This window comes from Cyanistes caeruleus, chromosome 1, assembly GCF_971803275.1.
Source record: "Cyanistes caeruleus chromosome 1, bCyaCae1.hap1.1, whole genome shotgun sequence".
Lineage (NCBI taxonomy): Eukaryota > Metazoa > Chordata > Aves > Passeriformes > Paridae > Cyanistes > Cyanistes caeruleus.
This window is the reverse complement of record NC_141701.1, coordinates 144,076,707-144,103,422: the sequence shown is the minus strand read 5'-3', so window position 1 is coordinate 144,103,422 and position 26,716 is coordinate 144,076,707. Positions and strand designations below refer to the sequence as shown.

Here is a 26,716-nt window from a genome sequence, read left to right as displayed (position 1 = left end):
AAAATAGTATTTCTACATCAGAACATGCATAATGTATGGATTTTATTTGTCTATACTCAGGCAGAGACAATGCAGATGTCTGCATCTCTTCCAATCATCCAGACTCACTTTCTGTTATGAGAAATGTTTCTATGTGATGAATAATTTCATCCTGATTTAGCTGTTGCAAACAGGCCAAATTGTGTGCAAGAAATGCCATTTCTTTCCACTGACTAAAGAAAGAAAGCCCAGACCACACTCAGATAATTTGAGAGGTGTCTAAGTCTACATATGAATCTCAAACAACTTGTACCTGATTTATAACCAGCAAATTTTTACTTCTCAGGAAACCTACCCTGCACAGTCTATGGTAGAAAGAGGTTGTGGAGCTGCCCTTTCTGTAACTCCCTACAACTGAACACAGATAACTGATGTTTTTAGAGGACTGAGGATCTTCCCACTGATTTTTCAAACAGAAAAAATAAGAATACATTGTCTAGTGGCCTGTGACACCACTCAACCAGGATTCCCAGTTAGCTGCTAAGAACCAATCATTATTTTAATATTGAGGAATAATAAATGAATTACCAAACATTATACCTAACAGGACCTAACAGGAAGGCAGAGACAGAGAGCTTGGGCTCTGCTTAGTTTTATTAAACAGTAATGCCATGGCAGTTCAATAGATGAGCAAGACAAAGGAATGTTTGTAACAGTGCTGTTGACAGCCACTCAATCTCACCCAAAAGTGTCAGCAATCTTCTCCTGGAATAAGATTAGTGATGAACAAGTCATGCCAAATAACTGAAAATACATTCTTTACTATTCACATAAAGTTACTTTCCCTGCTAAGGTTTGAGGATGAAGAAGTCAAGGAAGGGAACATGTTCATGAACATTATTCATTTCCACCCCACTTCGGTGCCACTTCGGCACCACTGCACAAAAAAATCCAAAACATAAATAGGAACTTTTGACATCTGAGATTTTGGGCTACCCAATGTGTTTTACAGGAGGCTTTGAAAGGAGCATTGTCATAGAGTGCTTGAAGAATTACAGCTCTGAAACCTTCTGGCTTTGCAGAAGATACACAGATTACATTCAGTAAATGTGGTCTCTCACATACCTTAAGCTAAGCAAGCACTCAGGATAAGCCCTGTTCATTGAATAGCAAAAGTGTTTGAACTAATCACCAAAGGAAACGTGTGAAATGTTTTTAAATGGATGAAGGAGAGAGAGCAGACAGTGATTCATCAGTATTTAGCCAACAGATGTCAGGGTGACTCTCCAGTAAGAGTCAGGTGTGAGATCAGTAACTTCAGGATCTTTTTTTTAAAAACATAGTGTTTTATCCAGAGTCTCTGATTTAGTGTGCCATGCCATCACCTTACTGTCTTGGAGGGTTTATCAGAGGTGAGACATGTTAAGGCTTTGGTATTGAAAAGGTGTTGAGACTTTGTATTTGCTATTAGAAAAAAGACATGTACAAAGAAGGTTGTGCATGTTTTTTCTGCATATATCAAGAGTTTGCACCCATGTGTGCTTCAGTTGCAGCATCAAACATTCATATTGACAATGAACAGATTGTGCTTGTCTATGCCTGTTATCACCTCAAAGCTTCTAGGAACTAGCATAATAGCTCTTCTGAAACAGGCAGGGAAGAAGGAAAAAAACCCAAAGAATACCATGGACTCAGATAGTTGTGTTAACAATGAGCAACTATGGAGAAAATGCCAAATGTACAGCACCTTTTTTGTTGTTTTTTTTTTGCAAACTGCATAGGGATTATGTGAGAAGCAAGAGAAGCAGGAAATACAAGTAAGGGAGGAATGCTGGAAAATGAAGATACATAAAATCAATCTGAAAAATAAGAAAGAAAGATGAATGAAGAAATAGGAGAGGAGAGGGGTGGTAATAAGGAAGTGAGAGAAAAGACAAATGCTGTTACTAGCTACTGCAATCTGGCCAAGCTAAAACTTGTCATATTTTAAGTATCTGCAATAAGTATTAAGTATCAATTTTAAGTATCTGCAATAGCTGCTGCTGAATGCTGAGCTGCTTTGCATTTGCTATTGCTCCAGTCAAGCCACAGCTGAAAGAAAAGCAAAATGTATAGATGGATACATGTGGCAGAGAGAGAAGAAGGTTAATATAAGAAGGTTAATATTAACTCTGGAGAAACACAGGCGATGCTGCATTTTATATACATGTAAAATATAAATTATAAAATACAGAAGATAAAGCATGATATATAAGCATGATATAAGCAAACTCACATGAGTTTGCAGTATTTAAATCCCAATTTATAGACTGAAAAAAATGTGTTTTGGTGTCTGCACATAGATATCTTTATGAGAAGTGGTTAATGGAGCTTGATTTGGGTGGCCAAACGTGAACATGGACTGTTTGAGAAACTGTAGGATAGATGAGACATTGCACAAGGAAAATGGGCAGCACACAAGACCCCAAGTCTTTTACTCTATTAGACCAGCATCTGAAGCTCATGCAGGATGCACAGTGGCACCCTAAAGCTATTCATTTCACTATAAACCAAATAGCAGCTGGGGCCATTGCACAGCTCTCCTGATGTCGCTGCAGTGACCGGCTCCTCGCTGGCTCCATCGGGGGCTTTGACACCTGGCTCGTACCGAGGCTGCTACATGGAGACTCAAACTCAGGCATCCTGACACCCAATCTCACAGACTCATGCCCAGAAAACTTGGTTTCAATGCCCCAGTGTAGGTTTCTACTGATGTTTGAGAATCCTGAGGACACTTGGGCTAGCAGGCAGGAGGGCCACAAGTCTCTCACAGAGCTGGTGTTATACCTACTAGTTCTGCCTGGGTACCTTGAGTTGGATTCCTGTGCTTAAAGGACTTAGGGGAGCATAAAATGTCATTACTATCTGAAGTATTAAACAGTGACCAGTACTACAGTAGTGTGTCATCTCAATCTTTTACTTCTCTCACAGTGGCCCTGCAACTTAATGAAGATTATTTTTGTTGTTAGATGGAGACTGAAAGCTTGTAACAGTAAGACTTACATTTTCCCTCTGTCTTTTGTTTCCTTTTAATTAGATACTTCTGAAAGAACAGAATCAACAAACATAAGGTTGAAAACAAGGAATATGGGTAAATTTGGGTTGTCTGAATAAGGAAAATCTGACAGCAATCAACCTGGCACATTCTGCCTGGATCATCATTTTCTTCCTTCTAGATTTAGACTGATTTTTTTTTTTTATACAAAACCCTACACAGGCCTCCACTGAATTAAGAAAGTGAAGAACTACTGAGGAATGGAAGTGGTGCAGCCTGAAAACTATAAAGAATCATAATCTGATGATTATTGTTTTACCTATAGATGATCTGCAGGAAATGGAACTTTCCTTTGCTCTGAAATGCTCAAGTTTGTTCATTTCAGAGCACTATTTGCACATGCATTTGTAACATGGAAAATGCACACAACCCTCTGCTCAGGTGCTCCCATCTTTGGTACACAACCCCAGGCTCTGCTCTAAAGGCAAACAAGCCTCAGACCTGGGTGCATGTTCTGCCCCTAAATGCTTTGCTCTCCTTTAGAGGAAAGGCAAAGCAGAGAGGTTGCTTAAATATATACCACAACCCATGGACATGGCTGTAGTGGACAGTTCTTGATAGATGTTCACTGCATAAAGTTGTTTGCCAAATGTTTAAAATACCTGTATATCTTCATGGTGTACATAAATAAAAACATACAGTGTTGACTCTGTTGAGATGGGTTTATTTTTCAGAGATGCAAAAAGAGAAAAAAATTTGGAAACCTTTTCTTGAGCTGCTCATGTATTCATAAACAAAACAGGCATCATTAAATCATAGCACTAAAAATAAACACCATGTGCCCTAAATTATAGCAATCTGCTTCTTGATTGGATAAAAGGTCACAGTTTTGTTAATCTAGAAGGTCCAGGTAACTTGAATTGTTAGCATTTTTTAAACTAGTAATTAGTTAAGTGCAGTGTCAAGGTGTTCTGCTATCAAGTACTTTAACAGCTGTATAGAACGGAAAATAGAAAAGTTAGGTACAAGAGTAAGCTATGATAAAACTGTGATAACCATTAAATCAGTTACATAATCAGTAAAAATAATATTGTGTTACTTCAAGACAGGTTCAGAAAGAAAAACAGAAAGCAAATACAACATGATATTAAAGCTTCTTTGAAGCGTTTCTAAGAGGAAATCTTCCACATGAATTGGCAATCTTGTTCTACCTTGTCAAGGTGATTATGAATATGAAAGGGGTAAGGAAACACTAACAAGCCATTACTCTGTGAGAATACACTGAATGTAACATAACAACTCTAGAATATCAAAAGCATATCAGGTTTGCTTTTTCATACATTATGAAGAAATCTGTGGCTCTTTTGCTATAGTTTTAATGTCTAACAAAGTTTAAAAAAATGTGGGCGAGCTGGGCCTTCTCATCTCAGGCTAATCTTAAGAGTCTAAAATAACCACCACCTTATCAAAATTTAATATTGTTTAAACTCTATGCCATATTTTCTACCCGTCAACAAAGCAGTAACTAGTTTAAACATATATAATATGACAGCTGTTTACCAGTGCACAGCAACTTCAGTAAGTGAAGACAGGTAATTTTGTGCAATTCAGTCAAAAAGGAAAATTCCCAGTGCACTAATATTTGTAATAGAAGTTTCCACATTGAAAAAACAAAGAAAATGTGTTATTTTACCCTTTTAAATGTATTAAAATACTTTTAGCTAAAACTTCAGATAAACTGCAGTCACCCTATCCATGTCCAGATACCTCCACTTCACCAAATCACCCTCAGGCAGTGATGATTCACTCTAGATCCAGATATAGGAAAAGCAGGCATAACAACATTCCATGGAATGGCAGAGAAACAAAGGCTGGTCAGTGGTGGCTGATACATCCACATGGTACAGTTTGATGAAAAGAGACAGATCACCTGTCACCATCCCTGAGTGTATTTAAAAGACATGTACATGTGGTATTCAGAGATGTGCTTTAGTGCTGACTTGATGACTGAACATGATGATCTTAGAGGTCTTTCCCAACCCAAATGTTTCTATGATACTCAAGCTAAAAATCTCTGTTCTTTAGCACTGTCACTGCCATGATACTTCTGGATTCAGAGGTATACAAGTCTCGTCTGAAGGTTATAGCTCATTATATCACAAAGACACAGTTTCTGCATCAGTCAAATAGCCAGCACCAAATTCTGGCAACATCTGTAGCTCCCATGCTGTCTCTGTGGCAGCAACCAAAACTAGCTTAATTTATGAGCATGAACTTGAAGTATCTTAAGATGGTCTGACTCTAAGTCCATATTGATAGAACACTTTAAGCAGGAAGATTAACTTGGATCAATACATATTTTCATGGAAAATTTTCACTGTCTATCATGCCAGTTAAGTGCTGATTTTTTTCATGATGTAAAAGGGCACAGAAGGTTTGCATTACTTTAGACTTTAGAACTTCTCAACAAGCCTTATCCCAAAACACATGGAAGTCAGCAAACTGCTGCTGTTTCCCCAAAAGGCTTTTGACCAGCACCTTATTTACTCAGGACAGTTAATACTGCCAAGTTGCTGTAATCCTCTCCTGAGTAGAAAAGTATTGCAGAAAGAGCCAATACATAAACAAAAGAGACAAACCCTGCTGAAGAAAATATGCAGGGACTGATAGGCTCAGTTAAATTATCATGTCCTTCCAAAGAATCTTCCCTCTAAATCTGGCTATGACATTTACTTAACGTGTTACCTGTCATTTCTGAATTTCTAAAAGAGGAATACTACTTACTCAAGACTCTCTTAGGGAAAATTAATGTTTTCAGGGCACTTTAAAAATTAAACCAGCTATATATGTTTGCCAAGATATCCAGCTGGATTGTGGGCACACTGATTGAGAGAATTTTGGTTGCTGTGGACTGTGCATATATTCTCAGTTTCATTTTTGTTTCATTGGTTGCTTAATGAAATATGTGTCCATACACTACCGATGTAATCTATGAGATATATATATATGTTTGCATAGGAGAAATATGTTACTTTTATTTCAAGCTCAAAAGGTGGCTGCTTACAGGAAAGAGCAGATTGTAGGAATATAAACATCAGTTCCTTTTTTTAATCACTATTTTTATTTCTGTCTGTTTAGAGCAGCCTTGTAGAGAAAAGCCAGTTTGCAAACTTATTCACTGAAGCCTAAAGGGGCTCCTTCAGTACAGCTGAGTATCTGATAAACAGATCATCTAGCTCTGCCTATAGCAGAGTAATATACAGTAATGCCTTCTGGTAGTACTGCTGGATGGACAAGAGACCAACTCGTCTTGGTCAGAAGAAAAAGAGATTCCTCTTGAATAGCTACAGATGCCACTCTAGCACAGACAGTATACTCCAGCACTGAAAATCACTCTGGTATGGAATTCTGTGAGACAGCACAGCTGCAGCAGCAGTGTTATGTGGCACAGTTGTGCATTCTTGTAACAGATCCAGGACTTATGAGGAGATAAAAAGGGTCTGATAAGAGAACAGGACATGCACCCAGCCCACAGCTGTAGCCACAACTTTCCAGTACACATAGAAACCACTCCACATCATTTACCTGCCTTCTGCAGCTTTCACAGCACTGTGCAAAGGATATTGGGGAATGTATCAAGAACTTAAAATGCCATGAGCCAAAGGGAAGTGTACATACATGGTACTACAGCCCGCGAGCGGTTCTTCTGCACATTTTCCTCCTGCTGCGCTACGGTGCTGTCGTTGGGCTCAGCCTGGTAAGCACACAGAGCTTCCCACTCCTTCTCCAGACGATTCTTGTTCTTCAGGTGATCTTCCATGTAGGACTGGAATGAAAGGAATACTGCATTAAGCATTGACTTAGCTAGGCTGAAAGTTAACCTAAAAGGATGTTTCTCAAAGCATGGGAATCCTGAGCTTTGGGGAAAAAAGAGGCTCAGTTTAAAGGTTCATTTATTTACTTAAGACAGTTGATTTCAAGCTTATTTGTGCTAGAAAAAATGAGAATGACAAAATGTAACAGTGCTAACAGAGAGGAAATCCATGAAACATCCAGTCACTGAGCTTTAGGAGGAAATTATTTCTTCTTCAGTACCTAGAAAACATAAGCCCAAATGTCTCTTTCATCAGGCAATGGAAAAGAAACAAAATCCCATTGACAAAAATTGCTACAAACAACAACTTCTGTCAAAACAGGATTTTACAACAAAGTTCAAGCACATATGCACCTCACAACAGTGATAGGAAGGTTGAAAATAATTAAAAGATTGCCAGGCTGAACTGTTGTGGCTCAAGCACTGGGTCGTCAGAAAACCATCTTGCAGATGAACTGGCACAGAGAGAGCCTTGAACTGAGGAGGTCCTGTTAATTAATATTAATACATGTTGCATTTTATTCAGTTAGCAGTATTGGGAAAAACATCACCAAAGAAAACCACCTGTGGCAGGAATGATGTGCCATCAAAGTGTACCGGTGCTGGTCTTAAGCTTTTGCAGATCTCCCAAGGCTAGACCTCCTGTCCAGCAGTGGATAGGAACTCAGTTCCAATTTGAGAAAAGTGAACTAAAACCCTTTTCCTTTACCCCATGGATCAGAAAATATTCCAAGTATGTGAGGGGAGGAGAGCAGAAAGGAGATAGGGCAGGGAAACTCAGAAATCTTCCCCCGCCTTTAACATGAAAATTAAGAAAGTGATCACCTTGTGTAAGCCTGCTTACAGAGGCTCATTACCTTGCCATCTTCTCTTAAAACAAGCAAGAGAGTCGTCTCACATTACACCCTGTTCATATTTGTAAATTAAACTCCATACTGCCTTTACTTGGTAGGTTGAAATTACCATTCCTAAACAGATTTAAAAAGGACAGACTGTTCAGGAGACAGGCTCAGGGCTGGGGTCCATAGCAGAGCTTCTGGCCTGAATCAATCACAGTGGTTATTGCTGGAACCTTCACGAATACAGCCCAGTCTGTAGCAACCTTGTCTAGAAAAAGCTCCCAGAAAGGATTCACTGTAAAGTATAAAAAGCACTTTGGTTTGCTTAGAAAACCTTTTCCATAGACAATCTCTGTGATGTCGAATTTTTCCTCCCAAATGTGCTTTAAAGAAGAAAGGCTCTCATGCCCTCTCAACAGGTTTAACAGAAGGTGTAAAAAGCTTGCAGCTTGTCCTCTGCCAAACAGGAGCTCTGCAAAGCTGTTGTGCCACTGTGCTTCCCACCTGGCTGGCAGGGCAGGGCAGGGCAGGATACAGCTCCCTCTTGCAGCTTGAATAATTTTTTGATGACAAAAGAGCCCCTGACACGCCTTTGTTTGGCACAGGGTTTGTTGGGCACCTGTGTCTTTACACAAGGTTTGTAAATCAAACCTGGTACTGAAAAACCAATTCAAGAAGTGACGCTTCCAGAACGGATGTCTTTAAGGACACAGAAAGATATTGCATTAGAAGAAAGGTTTCTAAAGGAGGTAAAAAATAGTGGTGGCCTAGATACAATCAAAACACCCACTGTGTGATTGCTTCTTTTCTATAATGAAGGAAAAAGCACTGCAGTGGACGGAGCTGTGACCTGACAGCCCTGAAGCTGGGAGAGCGGTGTGGACCCACCGTGTGTCGGGGTGTGGGTCAGGTAACATGTTCCCAGCATCAGCTTGCAAGTTAACAGGAGGAAACCATCCCCTAATAATTTGTTTGTCCTTGTCAAAAGGCTGTTGCTACCGGGAAAAGGAGGGAGGCTAAAGATCCTGTTCTTTTCTCCTAGCAAATCTGTGTCTGGATATGTATACTGAAATCATAGGGGAAAAAAGAAAAGATCCCTCCAGAGCAGAGACTTGCTGGTATATAAGAATTTTTATGAGGCAAAGTGAAAAAATAGCAAAATCTTACAATAAGACAGAGCCAAGACTGCTGGCTTCAGAGCAGCTGTTGAGCATGCAGCAGAGATCAGGCAGTCAAGGACCAGTCTGTAGCATCTTCCCATTTTAAACTACAGTTTTATAATTGGTAATAAATGATTCATTTTGACATGCCCGTCACCAATGTCCCACAGCCTTCAGGGACATTTTATGCAGATATACAGATCTGCCAACAACAAATCTCTCCAAAATACTGGTAGGTCCCCAAAGCTGTAGGAAAAGGGCCATGAACATTTGATTCATAAGGCAGGACTGAAGGTAGTTAGGAGCTTGCTGTTGAATCTAACTTGTCTCTTTGATGATTTCAAGGATTGTATTTTAAAAAGAAATTTAATTTCCTCTTTAAATCATCAAATCTGACACAGTTAAGATAAAGTTTACAGCTAAGGTAAATTGACTGCTTTTATTACACATTAACTTTTAAATAATTCAATGCTTTTAGAAAGTTTTAGTTTTACCTTAATTTTTCAGGTAATCTTGAGTGTAAAGATACATGAATTTTCAAATGAAAACACACAGAAATCTTAACTTTTACCAAACATTTTTTGTGTGGTTTCAATTCCTCCATCACATGGATCAGATTCACAAGGCACTTTCTGACAGACCTTGAAGAGGTGTTCTACTATTTGAATGGACCCATGGAAGGCTCTGCCCAATATTAACATCTGATTTACACAAATTTTTAAAAGCTACTGAGAAGGAAGCTTGCTTTAAAACATTCAGGAGCCAGACAATTCCCTCAGAGTTAAGTAATCTTTCATTTACAGTCCTTCAGAGCCTCTACGCTCATCCCCACTTTGCTAAACAGAAGCTTAGCGATTTTGAAACACTCTCCTGGGAGCTGCTGGATGTACATTAAATTGAGTGGAACTTCTGATATTTTAGAGATTGTATGTCTACTCAAATCCACTCCTTAATTAGGATGTTTTGATGAGACATTCTGCAGTGTTTGCCTGGTACAAAAGAAATTCATTACCAACATGTCAAACACGCACATGATTGTCCTTGTCCCAGAGCAGCAGGTAAAATAAATAGAGGTTGTCACCACTGTTATTGCAATGCTCCTCAAGCCTGCTGAAAAAAAGCAGAGGTCTAGCCTCACCAATATGTGCACAACAAGGCAAGTCCTGTAATCCCAAGTATATGCTATTATTTAAACAAACATCATCTGCTTGCACAGGTCTTCTGATGCACCTTAAATTCCATTACCCTTAATTTTCCATCCACAGGGCCTAACCTGTGAGGACAACTGGTAGCCCAGTCCACACTTTCTCTTGTTCAGACAAAAGAGATGCTCTTGCTACCAAACATGCTGTGGGATAAGGAGGATGTGCTGACGTTATGTGGACAGAGTGGATGCAGTACAAAATCTACTATTACTGCGTGAGACATGCCAGTTTTAAGGCAAAAGGGGAGCTTTCAGCCAGAGAGTAAAAGCTGTCCCAGGGACAATGGATGGGCTAAAGAGACACTGCCAGTGGCACATATTAGGACATATTCCATGTGTCTGAACACAGGTGCAAACACAGAGCACAGTGGCCTGGCTTGGCTTTGGTAGAACATGGCTTTGTTAGAGCTTCCTGTGTGCTCAGTCGATGTTGTAATAGGGTGTAAAACTCTTTGGTTTTCTTTTTTTTTTTTTTTTTTCTTTACTCTTTTATCAAGAAGGGTGTCCAATGCATCCTCTGTGACTAAATAAGTCTAAATTCTAATTGACTGGTCAGTCTTTAAATTATAGAATCACAGAATCATTTAGGCTGGAAAAGCCTCTCAGATTATCAAGCCCAACAGGTAACCTAGCACTGCCAAGTTTACCACAAAGCCATGTTCCTCAATACCACATCTATATGTCTTTTAAATGCCTCCAGAGATTGTGGTGACCCTACCACTGCCCTGGGCAGCCTGTTCCAGTGCTTTACAGCCCTTTTGGTGAATAAATTTTCCCTAATATCCAATCTAAACCTCCCCTGGCACAACTTGAGGCCATTTCCTCCTCCTATCACTTGTTACTTGGGTGAAGAGACACAATACTTTCTTCAGAGACAGTATGGTTGGCATCTGTCACGATACTTGTTTTAAAAATACCTATTTTATTAGCTGATGTTCAGTTGCCACGATTATTTTTGACACCACACTTCCAATACAGTGCTTGAATACAAACCCTTTCATGACTGAGGACGCATCTTTCAGTGAAAATAATGTGCAGCTCTCAAATTGACAGACCTTGACAGGTCTAATCAAATTTCAAATGCCAACTGTAGATGGGGATGTGAAATTATCTTAATCCTTGTGAATGGTGACTGCTCAAACCCACACTTCACCCAACAGTGTGGGAGCCGCTGCTTTCAAACTCCTTCTGCTCCTTCCAGAGATGCAGAGGCAGTGCTGTCATGCTTCCCAGGGTTCCACAGAAGGAATGTATAGAGGACAGAATTTGTCTTAGCTATTACATAGCAAATTGTGCAGTAAAAGACTATACTTAAAAAAAAATAAAATTGTTTTGTATTCTCGTCAGTTAATTTAAATAATGAGTTTTTTTGCCTTTGTTCCTTGTTAACTTATGGGTTGCATTGTCCTGGCCCAGGACGCCTCAGAATTCTTACTACTCTGTTTGAACTTCTTTGTGTTCTTTAGTACACACTGCATTGACTACATGTAACAAGAATACTTTTCTGCATAAATCCAATTTGCTTTCAACACCACATATGGTTTTGTCCTTCAATTTTCTGGCTTAATACCTTATCATTAGTGGCTTCACAGTAAATTTCTCTGTTCCCACTCATATTACTCACAGTGCTATAGAATTCAGAGACAGAAACAGCCTATCTGATTACTTGCTTCCAGATCTTCAAATAATGTAATTTCTTGTACTTCACTAGAATCTTTCTAATGTTTGGCTGCTCTGTATCTAAAGCAGAAGCCTAAAGCACAGTTCATTACTACTTTTTGGGACTCAAACTGTTCGGAACTATACATTGTATATCTGGAAATATACAAATATTTTCAATAAGGAACACTAGTTCTCATATGAGATGCTTTTTTCATAAGGATGTCAACAATATTGCTTTTCTATTTCAAACTTAATTTGCTACTCATTTTCACCACCACCATTTATTTCAGCTTTAGTCTGCTTGCCCAGAATACTGCTGTTCTTCATAATTTCTACTTTTATATATTCCAGTGTCTTCACACATCATGAATTAATGGATCTATGCAAATTATAGATATGTCTTCTTGTGACTCTTTTCTTCAAAGACAATTTATTTGTTGCATGAATTTTCAGGTTTAACATTTTCAAACTTTTGAATTACTTCTCTATCATCAAGTCTGTGCAGAACTTTAGACTGTGATGAAAGTCATTGTCACTTTTGCTCATTTCCACATCATTATTTAAAAAGTTAAAAATAACTGGATCTAAGAGCAATTCCTGTACTCTGCCAGACACTCCTAGACACATCTTTCGATCATTACTTTTTGTATATCAATCATTCAATCCACATAATTGTCCTCTAAAAAATTGGCATTAATTTTTCAATTAACTATTCATGAGACAGTGTCACGACTTTATTAAAATCTGTATGTATTACATCCGTTGTTTTCACTTCATCTACTGGGTTTTGTAGTTTTACTTAAATAAAAAGCAATCAGGTTTGTCCAGGCAAGATTTGCTCTTTATAAAATTATGCATATTCTTACTCATTGTTCAGCTATGCAATGGAAAGGGTGAAGGAGATTAGCAAATACACAAAGGAAAGACTCCAGCCTTCCCCATCCTCTTAAATGACACCCTTACATTTATTTTCCTTTTATGCCCTTGAAAAAATCTCCCTCTAGATAATCAGCAACTCCTTTTTTAATATGTACTCCATTATCTTCTAGGGCTGGAGTCTGGACTTGGGGAATAGCAACAGAAAGGTTCATTTCTCTTCTCTTTTCCTGCTCCCCACTCCTCTTTTACAAAATGATTACTTCTTTTATTTTGGTGCACCCAAACTCGTCCAGAGCTGATCAAATAAAGCCCCCTGAGATCAGTGTCACTATTACAACTCTGAACCATGTGCAGATCCTGCAGAGCACCACAATGTTTTTTCCACGCTTTTTAAGCATTCCTCACTTTCCAGCACGGTTTCATAGTAACACTGAAGTTACTTTGGGGTCTTGCAGAAGATCAGTCTTCCTCCCTGAGCTGCCCTGGTGTCCTTGCACAGATAAAATGCTGGGAGCTCATCACAGAGAAACTTTCAGTGGGGCTGAAACATTGCAGCAAAACCGAACTATGCCCATGCTTTCCTACTTTTTTTCCTAGCAAAGTAGACCTTAAATAAATAGAGGATGCACTATTTCAACCAATTTCAGTCTTTCCATCAACCAACATGTTAAGAAAATCGGTTTTTTCCAATAGTTAGTTGTTCCATGGAAATCCCACAGTTGTTTTTGGTGCTCTAATCCAACCAACCCCCAATAATGCAGAGCCTGTAACTGGTACCAAGATCAGCTCCATCTCTGAAGCGTCAATCCACATCAGCTTTAGTCTAAAATATCAAGTTTTCGATATTAACTGCAAAGAAGTATGACTTTATTGGGTTAGCTATATTTGGCACATATAGACATATAAAAGGAAAAATTCTGTTGTGGCAGCTCATTGTCAGTATCTCACAGAATTTGTATCTGGAAGAAATATCTGGCTGTAAAGTCTCACATGTTTTTAATCTCAGGGAGTGTTCTGTATCCACTGTTCTGCTGGAACCAGGATTTCATCACCTGATTAGTCAGTCATTTCAGCCTGAAGGCTCCTTTCTCTTTTCTAACTTGTTCTGTGCCATCCCAGACCTGCTGCTTACAGTAACCACAAATGAAAAAATATGGGAAATAAAAATTAAGGAACTTGTGTTTTCTCTTTGCAAAAAGACACTGAGAAACTACTTTTCCTCCTCCATTTTCAGCCATATTACTACATGATGTGTTTTGATCTTATAGATCTTGTATTTCTCAGGACATGATTACACCAGTGAAAAAAACAGTTTTGAAGTTTTTCAGTTATGTACTGAAAAATACTATGGAGCTCTACTTGTAATTTGGCATGAAACACTACTAATATCATACATAATGTGGAAGGTGATGAAGGAAAACCTAAAAAAAAAGCCAGAGGGAGGTAATTCACTGACAAAGCAACTATTCAGTGTGGTTGAGAATAATATCCCTAGATTACTTCAAATAGGTTGTATTATTCAGAAATAATTTAACTTCCATGGTGATGCCAGCCAACAATAAAAATGACATTCCATAGTTTCAGTTTCATATTTTTAGATGTAAAGCTCATTGTGGACACCTAAGCATGCACACAGAGAGCAGTTGTGCTTTCAGCATGCCATCTCAAGTAATGTTAAATTATTTCCCCTGGTTTGCTAGAGAAGTGCCTTTGCACAAGCAGTGTAAGGAATTATCTACCAGTGTGCAGCTCTGGTGAGAATGGCTGTAATTCACAAGCATATTGGATGGCAGCCTATGTTCTGTTTGCCTAAATTAATGTACCCTTGATGCAGCTACATCACCACCTCTCCCTCAATGCTCTGATAATAGAGTTTTGTAACTTGTAAAAGGATTACTTCAATCCAATCAGCAGGTGCTGGGATCAATGTGTGTCACACAAACACTTGCTAATCCCTTTTCTTACAGCTCCCAGCTGCCAAAGGTGTTCAATGAAATCCCAGTGAAATGGATGGATACAACCTGGTCTGGACTGACACAGGTTGTCACCTCTGGAGGAAATCTTGGAAAATGCATGTGCTGCTAAGCATTGCTTCTGCTGGACTGGTGGAGGCAGGTATACTTTTAAAAAGAAAAGCAGCTAAGAAGTTAAACATTAAATAAATGGAATGCTTAATTATGAAATATTTACTCTACCTGGCTCTCTAAATATAGCAGAAGATAAAGAAATTCACTCTACAAGGAATCCCTTCTTAAGGAATATCAGCTACTTAATGGTGTCTTCTAGGTCTTAAAATACAACCACCCTCATCTCCTCCTCCTTACCCCCTTTCTTGAAATCTAAATTATGCCTATGAAGTTTCACCCCTGCAATTACTTTGCTTTAAATAAACCTCGACAAAAAAGAGAAGCTGATTGCCATAAAAGGAATATAATTTGCTCCCTTACAATCCCTGTATTTGTAGAGCTCCTTCTTGTCCAACTGTCTCAAAGTGCTCACATTACTTCTGCAGGGGAGGGAAGTATCACTGCTGCTTCACAGATGGGAAATGAAAGGGCAGAAACATTGAAATGAATTGCCCAGGGTCACAGAATATGCTCCTAAACCACTAATTTTTGCAGGAATATTCTTGACAGCTGTTTTTTACCCCATGATCATGTTTACAGACATGGTTAAAAGTCAGGACACCTTAATGGATCCATATCTGATAACATTTTTGTAATTACAAGTATATTACAAATGTTCTGACCGTGATGGAATTAGTACAGATTTGGGTTGGGGATTTTTATAAATACATGGTTTAAGTGTCTGGTGAGTAGATAATTCATGCACATACTGAATGCTGTTTACACAAAGACATGCCAAGGTAAATAATACATATGTAAAAGATGAATTATCCAGAAGCAGTTTCTAAAATTTCTGTACTTCTTATAGTAGATTTCACTACAAAAGTCTTAAATAATAAATAGTCTTCACAAAAAGGAACAATATTACTTCAAAAAATTAAGGTCTAAACCTCTTAGCCATAGACTGCTATTTCACAGGATGGGATATGTTGTGACACTTCTTAAAACTAAAAATAAATCCAAAACAAGAAAAAACTCAGCCCAAACCTCCCTATTAAAGACAGCTCTGCAGTACAGGAACTGGCGCCAAGGAGAGTGTCAGCTGAATTCATCAACTGAGACATTCTGGGAAGCATTTCTGGTAGCTTTGTTAAAATGTAAAAGCACAAGCATGTAAAAACTAGCTGAAAAACTGAACAAAAATATACAAATCAAGTCCTTTGACTCTTTGTGATAAATATTGACACCCAACACTATTCTCAGAGAAAACTGCTATTTTCTTCTTACACATTAAATCAATTTTTCAGATGATCCCTTCTCACTTCATTTTTTTACTAATGTTTTAACACCATACTACAATCCAAGACATATTTGTGATTCATTTATACGTCTGTTGTGTGTCTGAAATGAAAACTTTAAAAATATATTACTGCACATTAATTACCTGGCTGAAAACATAAAACCAAATTCCCTGGCTTCTTCTCGTAGCCCTGCTAACTCAATTAAGCATCTAAATTTGGGTTCCCTGTTGGGTACTGCATTTTCAAATTTAAATTTTAATGAATTACAGTCTGTGTTTCTTTTCAGAGCACTTGTATAGTCATCTTCCTTTACTACATATAAAAAAATTACCAAGAGATAAATAAGGAATTCTGAAAATGTCACATTTAAAAATAATCCTCTCTTCAAGCGTGGTCAAGTTCTACAGAGATAATGACACCAGTAAAACCCAGGCAACCATGACCAAGTATATCCAAGTGATACAGAAGATGATGTGATTTATAGATAGTCTGGAAACATATCACTATGTTAGACACTGGCCTTCTTGAGGGCAGAAAGGAAAAAATTACTTTTACAGACATAATACCCCTGGCTAAAGCAAAAGGATAAGTACTTACTGCTACTCTTAAACTCGTGAATAAAAGCCAAAAGTGCTTCTCCAGGAATAAATAATAACTCATAAAGGAAAACCCCTCTGCTTTTCAGTGTGGGTTTGGGGTTCTTTTTGGGTGGTGGGGCAAGGTAAGATACTGAACTGATAGAGTTTCTACCTAAACACACACAGAGGTTGTAGAAAATTGAGAACAAGCAATATGAAATCCAATAAGTCTTTCAATTCATGCTGTACCCACAGCCAGAAGCAGGCTATGCATAGAAACACAAGTGACCATTAGGTTACTGCAAGAAAAATCAGGGAAAGAACAGACTGGATAATCAGCCTTTTCCTTAGAAATCTCCTGTAACAGCAAATGGACACTTCAAACTCCACCAACATCTTCAACAATCACATCCTTGCACTCAGGACCATTCTGGAACCATGTCCACTACCGAGGAAGTTCCATGTTTGCACACAGAGAAGCAACACAATTATTGAGCTAGCAATCTCATGGATGCAGAGCAAACTCAGTGCAATAGTAAAAACAAACAGTTTGACTACAAAAGACAGCTCAGAAAGCAGGCTGAATGAAATACTGATTTTTTAATGGTTGGACTTGATATTGGAGGTCTCTTCCTCCAATAAATGACTACCCTAAATGACTTTATGATTTCATGACAGTAAGAAATGAAGAAACTTTTTTCACAGAAGCCCTTTCAGGACTTAAGAGACAACTGTGGGAGAAGACACTTCTGCCCTACCCCTTCCATGTCACACTCACAGCCATGCTGAAACAACATGCAGTAGGAGAATAAGCAATGCTGGCTGTGAGAAAGATGCAGCTGGCATCTACCCAGCTCCCAAATCTGGAGGAAGTGCCCCATTTTTCAGGTAACCTTTTATCCACGCACCATGGGATTTTCAACTGACGCTGGCCTAGCTCAGTGATTCTCTAATATTTTTCTCATGAAAGCATTCAAAAGGGATTGTGAAGTGATGGTAGAAAAGCTTTAGAAGTGCATAAGCTGAAGACATCCTGCCTACTCCTGGGATTCTTGGGTTTCCATGGAAGCCAGTAAAGGATAACACTTTAAAGAAGTTTGAGGAACACTGGTCTAATCCACGGATGAAAATATTTGAAGTGACAGAGGGCAGAATAAGAACAAGGAAAAAACAATGTGAAAGAGGACAGAAGAAGAAGCCAAGAACAGACTGTAGAGGTCAACAAAGAAGTGAAATGATGAAAGAAGACACTATACTGCAAAGGAAAAAAGTCAGAAAAACAAAAACCAGAACACAGCTGAATGCTATGGGAAGAAACAAATTTTGGTTATAGCTGGTAACTCTCAACATTTCCTTGCATGCTGTTTCTTTTCCTTGGAACCCTTCCCTTCAACTGCTGAACAAGGAGAATACATTGAGGGAGTGACATTAGTAGGTTTGAGTAGACAGTAAAAGTACAGCTGACTGTTAAACAGAGAGAAAAAGAACCTAAAATTTGGTGCATGTGCATGATTGCTAAGGATTTAGCAGATTGGGCATATACACTTGAAGAAAACTGTTATCAATTCAGAAGAGACTCAAAAAATGTGTGGAAGGCATCCATTTCCAACATAGAGTTATTTACTATAGACTGCACATCCTCAGTTTGGTTTTCACAAGCTTTTTCAATATGTATTTAATATCTTTCAGTCAGCTCTCCAAATATGGAATACTTCTTAGATAATGAGGTGAAAACTAAACTCATAGAATGACATCTGACAAACCCAAGTCCAGAATTCCTTTATACTTTCATGTCATAAAAAAAACGTAATAAGTGACAAAAAGGGGCAAAAATAATATCCTTTGATACAATCCTTTTTCTGTTAAAGCAAATATGGTGAGCTGTGAGAGCACAGCACTGGGACACCAGGGAATGGGGGTCTACTCCTGGCTCTGTTTCCAACCTTAAGGCTTGTCTTGGTCAAGATGTTTCCCTGTCTGTGCCTGAGTTTCCTGGACTAAAAAGACAGGATAATGACATTGCCCTTTAAATAGAGCTTTGAATCTACTGATGGAAAGTAGTATATAAGCACTGGCTTATTACTATTTTGGTTACTGAAGTGAATTGAAAGGATCCTGGTGACTTTAATCAAAATTTCTTTTATCAGGCCCCAGAATCCTACCTGAAAGACAAAGTTTCTCAAAATTCAGTTATGAGGACACACATATGGTAAGCCAAAGGCTGGTGGATACCCTCAGATACCAGAGAGTTTTCTTGACTACAACAGAACTTCAAATGACACAGAAGCCATTAATGGACTTCCAGAAGAAATAGTGTATTAGGCACCATTAGTACATTTACTACAGCAAAGAGACACTATCATGATGTTTTCAATCAAACTGGTCCAATGCAAACAAAGATAACAAAAGGTGAAAGGAGGCAATGAAGAATGAAGAAAGCACTTTTCTCAGGCAGGTGTGTGACACACACACCCACCCTTGAGAAGCAGCAGGACGCCCCTCTGCTGTGAGCCAGCACTGCCCTGGGCATCTTAGGTTGCTGTGGTTAATAAACCCAACCCTTCCAGGTGCCTTCCCCTGCAGCAGATAAAGCAGTAGATAAATAGCTGCAGCAGAAATAGTCCTGCATTTAGAAAAGCTTTGGGTTTGGATTCTGCATTAGCTTCATCCTTGAAGAAGTCCATCTTTTAAGCCCACCCCAGCCTACCACACTGTCATGGTGACTGTCTCTTACTGCCATGGTCTACACAGTTTGTATTGATTCTTACAGGTTAAGAAGCACCCTCGATGCCTTTGACCCAACACATAATTACAATACATACAAAACATGATTTTAAGATGAAAGTGGTTCTCTGGGTATCATTACTGTATGCTATTTACCAATTGCTATGCTTGAGCTAAAAAGCTCCTTTGGTATTGTCTGATGAATGAAGTGAATGTACACTTAAGGACACTTCCTGCTGCAGTACTCCCTCTGCAAGACTGTTCCAAGGAACACTGTAGGACCACAGATAAAATGTTCTGTAACCTGCAGTTTTTGGGGTGTGCCCAGTGAAGTTCCACATGCTCCACACAGAGGTGAAGCTTGGAGTAATCTCATGGAAGAGCAGGTATATGAGGGTTTGTTGTGTTGATGGTACTTCTACACACAGTCCATCTATTCATGCAAATAATGTCTTAAAGCATTTAAATGATCTCTATCTGTTCTACTGGCAAAATATATCACTGGCAAAGACATGTGACATCTTTTCCATTAGCTTTTTTCTGTAATGTGACACAAGCAGATAAAAAGGGTTCTTTAACATACATCTCCAGTACTGATGTGGCTAAGATCACCGCAAATTAAATTTTATAAATTATCACTGCTGTGCTTTTCACCATTTATGTCACTATATATTCACTATTTCCTCATCCCAAGGAGCACAAACAGCCTTGTCAGCTTCATTTGTGCACTGCTGAAAGAGACAAAAATTGCAAATATTGCAAGGAAAAGTTTTAAAATTTAAAACACTAAATGGTTTTTGGTTAACACAGAAAAGTTGTATATATTGTATCTCTGCTCCCAAATATTTATCTATACCTGCAGAGGATACCACTGCTGTTCATGGTATTTGTACACAACCATGAGTGTGGGCATAAAGCACCCACCACTGAAGAGTCATCTCAAAGCACATGATACTAAAAAAAATACACAAACCCTGAAAATATACCAGTATTTAAAGGTATAAGAAGGCCTAAATAAACATGAAGTAACACTGTGTCATAAATATATCACCAAGATCTAGGGCCTGATTTTGACTGGGCTCCCACCTGCTAATCACTCGTCTGCAGACGCAGCCGTGGGTGCAATTTCAGCTCCCAGATTTTCCTGCTGTAGCTTTTTTCCCCTTGTTATCTCAGTAGACATCTCCACTTTGGTGAGATGGATATTGAACTACCGTCCTGCTACACATTCTAGGAATATGCACACAGCAAGCAGCACGGCATCAGCTCACACATGAACAGCCTTAGCTCCCATAAAATATTCATTCATTTAAAAAATATTTGCACCCTGCTGTCAAACTTAGACAAATTCATACTGAGCCTCAGAAAATAGCTGTTTTAATGGTAAATGATGTTCCAGAAACCTCTTTCAGGCTAAACACTCTCGTCAAAATTATTTTAATAAGAAAGATTAACAATTTCAACATTAGCTGCTAATCCCCTTTCATTTGAAACTGTGCTGATAAAATTCTTTGCTTGTCATTCAAATAGTAAGTAATAATTATAGATTTGGGGCCTCCATCTCTTGCTTCATTAATAGTAAATTGCATGGAAGTCTGAAGCATAAAGTCAGCTTTGATACATCTCAAAATGCAATTTCCATAGCTTTCCTTAGCTATGTACAATTAATTACAGAGTTAATAAGAGGAATATGTTAATGAAAGGGAAATTATTCACTCAGACCACCTGGTCTTATCAAATTTCTTTAATATGTTTCCTTCTTTCTGTGAATTTGCATGACAGCAAGAACACAAATCATGGTGTGCATTGCTAGTCTTTCAGTTTTTTTATTTGTATTTATATTTTTATATTTTATTTTATTTATAAGCTTCAGTCCACTTAAATTAAATACAGAAAGAATGAAAGAAGTAGTCAGTAGTAAATAACTGACTGCATTTGTTTTCTCAAGTTCCGTACCTTTATAATTCTAAAATAAAATCGCTTAAACAGCTTTATAATTACCAGACTCTCTTCAATGCTGAAGTACAAATATAATGCATCCAAAAAGGAGACATTGTCATCTACTATTTTCTTTAAAGAAATGTGCTGCATATGCACATATTTAATAAAAGATGTACAGAAACGTGCTTCAATTCACTGCAGCCTGACAGCTACTAGAGCTTAGTTTCTATGTGCAGAAGGGTTTTTGGATGTTCACAGGAATATTTTAGTTGGTACAAAAAGCCCAGTCAGAAGGTGGCAAACCTTCACATAAATCATAAAAATAACACAGTTGTGATACACAGAGAAATATTTTATAAAGATGGGTCAAATCCAGAAACCAACCATCTTCAACAAACCATGATGGATTTACTACTGACCAGACAGAGGACAAAAACATTTTAGGACCTGGACACCAGCCCTCATAATCATTCCAGAAAGAAAAAAGCCAGAGAATAATTCCTAGAGCAATGGCAGGTTGTGCTTGGAGGAGGTGATGCTTGTGAGCAGTTTATCACCCCTCCCTTCTATTCTTAGTTCAATGCAAAGGCCCAACATACAGCCAGCAACAAGAGGCAACTCATAATTCTCCCTTGCTATGAATAGGGTTTTCTTGACCAGCTTGGCAACCTAAAGCAGCATTAGCTCATGAGTTTAGGAGAAGAGGAGAAGGGAGACATGACAGCATTGAGGGAGAGCTGCCAACTAGAAAAAAAGATATTACTCTGGTCTGAAACAAAAGGACAGTTACATAAAGGAGACAAACTCAGTAAAATTATATCATTTATAAAGACATACTGGGGTAGGGATGTAATATTTAAGGGTGGAATACTTTGCATGGCTTTGACCAAAAAGTAAAACAGTCCTCTATTACTGAAGAACAAATACTATGTCATCCACTTCCAAGCAAACTTCAGATTATTTTAATGTTTATCTCCTTATTTAAAAAATCTTTCCACAGCTGCGTCGTGGGTGCATATGCAAAATTTGATCATCACAGGAGCATTCTGTCTGTGTCCTACACATCAAATTTTCCAAATACCACCCAAATTCTGTTACCTTACTCAGAAAACACTGACAAATTATGGTCTAATCCCAGAAGAAGTTTACAGAAAGCAAAGTGTAAGTTTTTTTAATCTTGCCCTGAAGATGAGCATAACCAGACTTTGTTGAATCAGTGGAGGGACTAAACTGTCTTCATTACAAATAACCAGGCCACGTTCAATAATTTTTGCTGGCATGGCCCACAGAAAGGGCTCTCCAAAATACTGATGGGAGCTGTCCCGGGCATCCTAAACTGCAGCTGGCACAGAAGTGCAAAAACATAGTGCACTCTATGTTTTTTATGTCTTACTGTATTTTATTATGTTTTACTATGTTGAGTATGTCTTACTATGTTTTATTATGTACTTCTATGTTTTACTTATGTCTCTTTGGAAGTATCATGAAGCAAGTCCCTGTTTCACCCTGAACTCTTACACATTTTGAGAAGGTCTGAAGCTGTAGTCCCATTTAGCACACATCATTTGATTTTAGCAGTGCACCCTGTCTATCAACCCATGTGACTGATTTTTTTACCCCATAGTGAGTCAAAACTCACCACTTTCTCATATCTGAACTCTTCCACCAGCTCAGAAATACTCTGTAATATATATTATCATCTTGGGTCTCCTGCCTGAGAAGTCTTCCTGAATCACCCTCTTTCTAGTATTCTTCTAAACATATTCTTCTTCTTCCCACCTGTTAGATCCAAAATATGATTGACTGCTGTATCTGCTACAATGAGTTATCAAGGATTTAATGCATGATGTGAGCGTGCACAATAGGAAAAATACAGCAAGAGCACCTCATCACTGAGGGTGCATTTGGAGCCAAAAGACAAGACCTTCCAGATAAATGTTTGTCTCCAGGAGACTCCACGGTTCATGAGACTCAGAAGCAGCTGAGTATTCAGTAACATTTCTTGTCTGAAGTATCAGAACTCAGCCATTTTTCATTACATCCCCATCTACTGCTACTTGCTACAGCTGATACTTGTCTTGCCTGGACATTACCTGGATGTCCTCTAGAAATACAAGAAAGCTGGGTGGAACAGAAAAAAGTCCAGATAGCCACTGAGATTTGTTTCAGCCAAGAAAATGATTCTTTCTTTTCACTTGGTTCACACAGTTGCATAACCTCGTTTTGTGTCACGTATTTCTCCCAATGTAACACTTTTAAAATTAGTACTTCAGAATATTAAGAGAAATGTTTTCTTCGTCTTTCTACTAAAAGCCTTAGGGAATGATGTAACTTGGATAAAAGTGTTCAACCAAAGCAGCTTAAACAAAGCTGGAATAAACACTTTACAGTCAAATGACAGGGCAAGATGTAGTCACAGAAATTTGGTGAGTTATTTCCAATCATGAATACATTAGAGGATAACAACTGGCATGGAAGAATTTAGGAAAAAAAAAGATTTTTAAATCAATTTCATACCATGTTCAAGAGGAATGTTTTTCTCGATTTAATACTGACTGCAATTGTCATTATTTCCTAAGGGCCATTCACCAAAATTAATATAGAAAATGGGGGGCAACTTATTATGAAACAAATAAAAATGGAAGAATCAAAGAGTAATATGTTCATGAATATTTTTTCTGAGTCTTATTGATGTAATCTATGTAGTACATTCTTCCATTTATTAGATTTATGGCTCTATTAGTAGAGCTGTTTCCATATGCCATGAGATTTTTTTTCACTTTTCTTCGCGCTTTTCTTTGCTCCTGTATCTGAAGTCCCAGCTTTAAACAAACACAGGCAAATGTTTCAAAACAACTTAAACATTTCGGGAGGGGAAAAAAAAAGGTAAAATGAAGGGATAAACACTATTTCATCAGCAGAGGATCTTTGAGGAGGCAGCCAGCTCTGCTTCTCCCTAAAAGCATGACAACTCAGGGAGAGATGGGTAAAGATTTTCCCATCCACAGTGTTTATGTCTTTTTGGGATATTGGCTATCCTGTCACTGAGTAATGCAATATACAACAGCCCTTTCCCTTGTGACTCCTCCTGTCCAAGTGCTCATGATGAAATGGCCTTTAGGGCCAAAGCTTTCTTGGGACTTAATTTTGTGAGACTGCTAAAACTATTTATACTGGCACAGCTGAAAGATAAGATGGGATTTAGATCCACTTAGCACATGTGTAAGGAGTTTATGCTTTTAGCTAAACTTTGCAACTGACTTTTTTCCCTTCCCATATGAGGGAGGATTTTTTTTCTTCATTTTCTCAGTTGCAAGCTTTTTTTAAACAAGGTATTTATATTCTTGAGATGCGTGAGGAGGTATTAATGCTGGTAGAAGGAGATGATGGGAAAAGGAAAAAAAAAAAATTAAAACCCATTTAATACTCAAACAAATGACTGGGACAAAGAGCTTGCTTTCCATACCTGCACTGCTCACCTTTGTCCCTGCCAGCATTAATCACCTCTGCAGCATCTGTGTCCCCAGGCAGCGCACTGCACTCATGCTCTGCATGCTGCTTCGCTCAGGAGATGTTTAGAGTGTATATAGATTAAGGTCAAGGTGGAAAGTACACCTGCTTCTAGCTCAGTGCTATTTGTCCTTACATGCTGGAGCTTCTCTCTTCATTTAGAGAAGTGTGTTTAGATGCCTTTTGCTCCCAATTTTATTGCAGATTTAGGGATAATGTGAAGGAATTTCAGCAAGATGTAGTACAGGATCTAGCAAATACCTTTTATTGTTGCTATGTGCCTTCAGTCACTCAGTTCTACACTCTTCCATATTCAGTTAAAAAAAAATCTATATCTGCTACTCCATAGAGCTCATTTCAAAAAGAATTTATTTCAAAAAACGAGAGTGAGGGGGAAATTGCTAAGAAACCTTCAAAAAGTTGCTATTCATAGAGTACAGGATAACAATATTATCAAAAAACCCCAGGTTCAGTCTTGGAAACTATTCCCACCTTGTCTCCCTTCCCAGTCCTACAGCAGTGCTGCCAGTGATTCAGCACCAAAACTGAAGTGGATGCAAAATTCAGCACCTGGGGATTGTCTGTTTTAGCAGCACCAGGCCCCCACCCCAGGCCCCCAGCTAAGGTTGTGTCACCTTGTGGGACACAACCTGACCCAGGACTTTGGCAGAAAGTTCTCATATGAGGCCATCCTTCACTTTTCTGGGGTGAATGTGCTGGTTTTACAGGCATATTGCCAAAGACAAGGGGATTAAGCAGACTTACATCTCCTAGATAAAAGGCCATAGATTTCAGGCTGTAGCTCATCTGCTCCCACCAACTCATTCAGCCCAAGTATGAAACTTTATTCTCTTTCTGAAAAGAACACCATCACAAACAATCACATATTGTTATTATTTCCAATACATGAAGCATTTTCATACCCTCTGGGAGAAGATTTCTCAGATTTCAGCTTCCAAAAAATACTGAAAAAGACCTTTTGTAAATTCACACTTTCTGAAATTCTAATTGATGTATAATGCTCCAAACTTTGCACATCTGTCTTTACAAGGAAAAAACCTGCAAAACACAGAAAATCCTGCGAAACACAGAAAATCACTTCTGCTCCTGCAAATTCCCTCTTTTATATGGTATTCAGATAACAACCTGATAATGCTATCATCAAAAGCATACATTCCCTTCTTGCAGTACTGTTCTTCATTTAAAACCCCATAAAAGATTATAATTATTCTAACCAAAAAGCATGGTAATACGTGAAGCAGGTGTAGGATCCAATCCACCTTGGTGCTGAACTTGTGCTACAGCACAAACAAAAGAGACTCCTTCATGTAAGCTGCAAACATCAACCGGATTGTGCAGGCACAAAGGAGGCATCTCAAGACAAATCTGCTCTCTGCCCAATTCTCTGGAGACCTTCATAGCCACCTACTCACTTCATCAACCAGAGGGGGAATTTATGGACTCAAGTCAACACCAACACTTCATTAAGTGCCTAAAATATAGGAGCCCAAGTTAGGGAGACTAAATTTCTCTTGATCACTTTTAAACCGTCTCTGGTTTTCTTGCTGGACTGCAAACTGTTTTCCTTTCTTAGAACTTCTCTTATCAGCTGAAATATAGACATTCACATGAGAATAAAGGGGGTGGAAATTTAAGTTCTATTCTTTCCCTTGTTGTATTCTTTCCCTTCTGAATGGTGTTTTCTTGCTAAACCAGTGGTGACCAAAACGAGGGCACACATCCTGAGTTGTTGCTTATGCTGAAACCAGCCAGTCAGGGCCACAAACATGACTGCATTAAACATGCTCCTCTAATTACACTTTCCAAAGTGCTTGGATTTTTTAAAAAGACAGAATCAAAATGTGCCATATGCGCCACCCTCCTGTTAGAAATGTGATGAAAAAGACAGTGAAAAGGAAAAAAAAAAGAGCTCTGAATGTTGTTATCGCTGTCCTTCTGGGCCTC

At 38.5% G+C, this 26,716-nt stretch overlaps 1 protein-coding gene across 2 annotated transcripts in view; it reads right to left on the bottom strand.

Moving 5' to 3' along the window:
- The window catches only part of PTPRN2 (protein tyrosine phosphatase receptor type N2), a 635,529-nt gene that overhangs the window by 55,250 nt on the left and 553,563 nt on the right, over positions 1-26,716 (bottom strand). For both annotated transcript variants that reach the window (XM_086865041.1, XM_086865050.1), the window contains one exon: positions 6,692-6,839. In XM_086865041.1, coding sequence (XP_086721167.1) covers positions 6,692-6,839 — 148 coding nt within the window. The remainder of the gene's footprint in view (positions 1-6,691; positions 6,840-26,716) is intronic.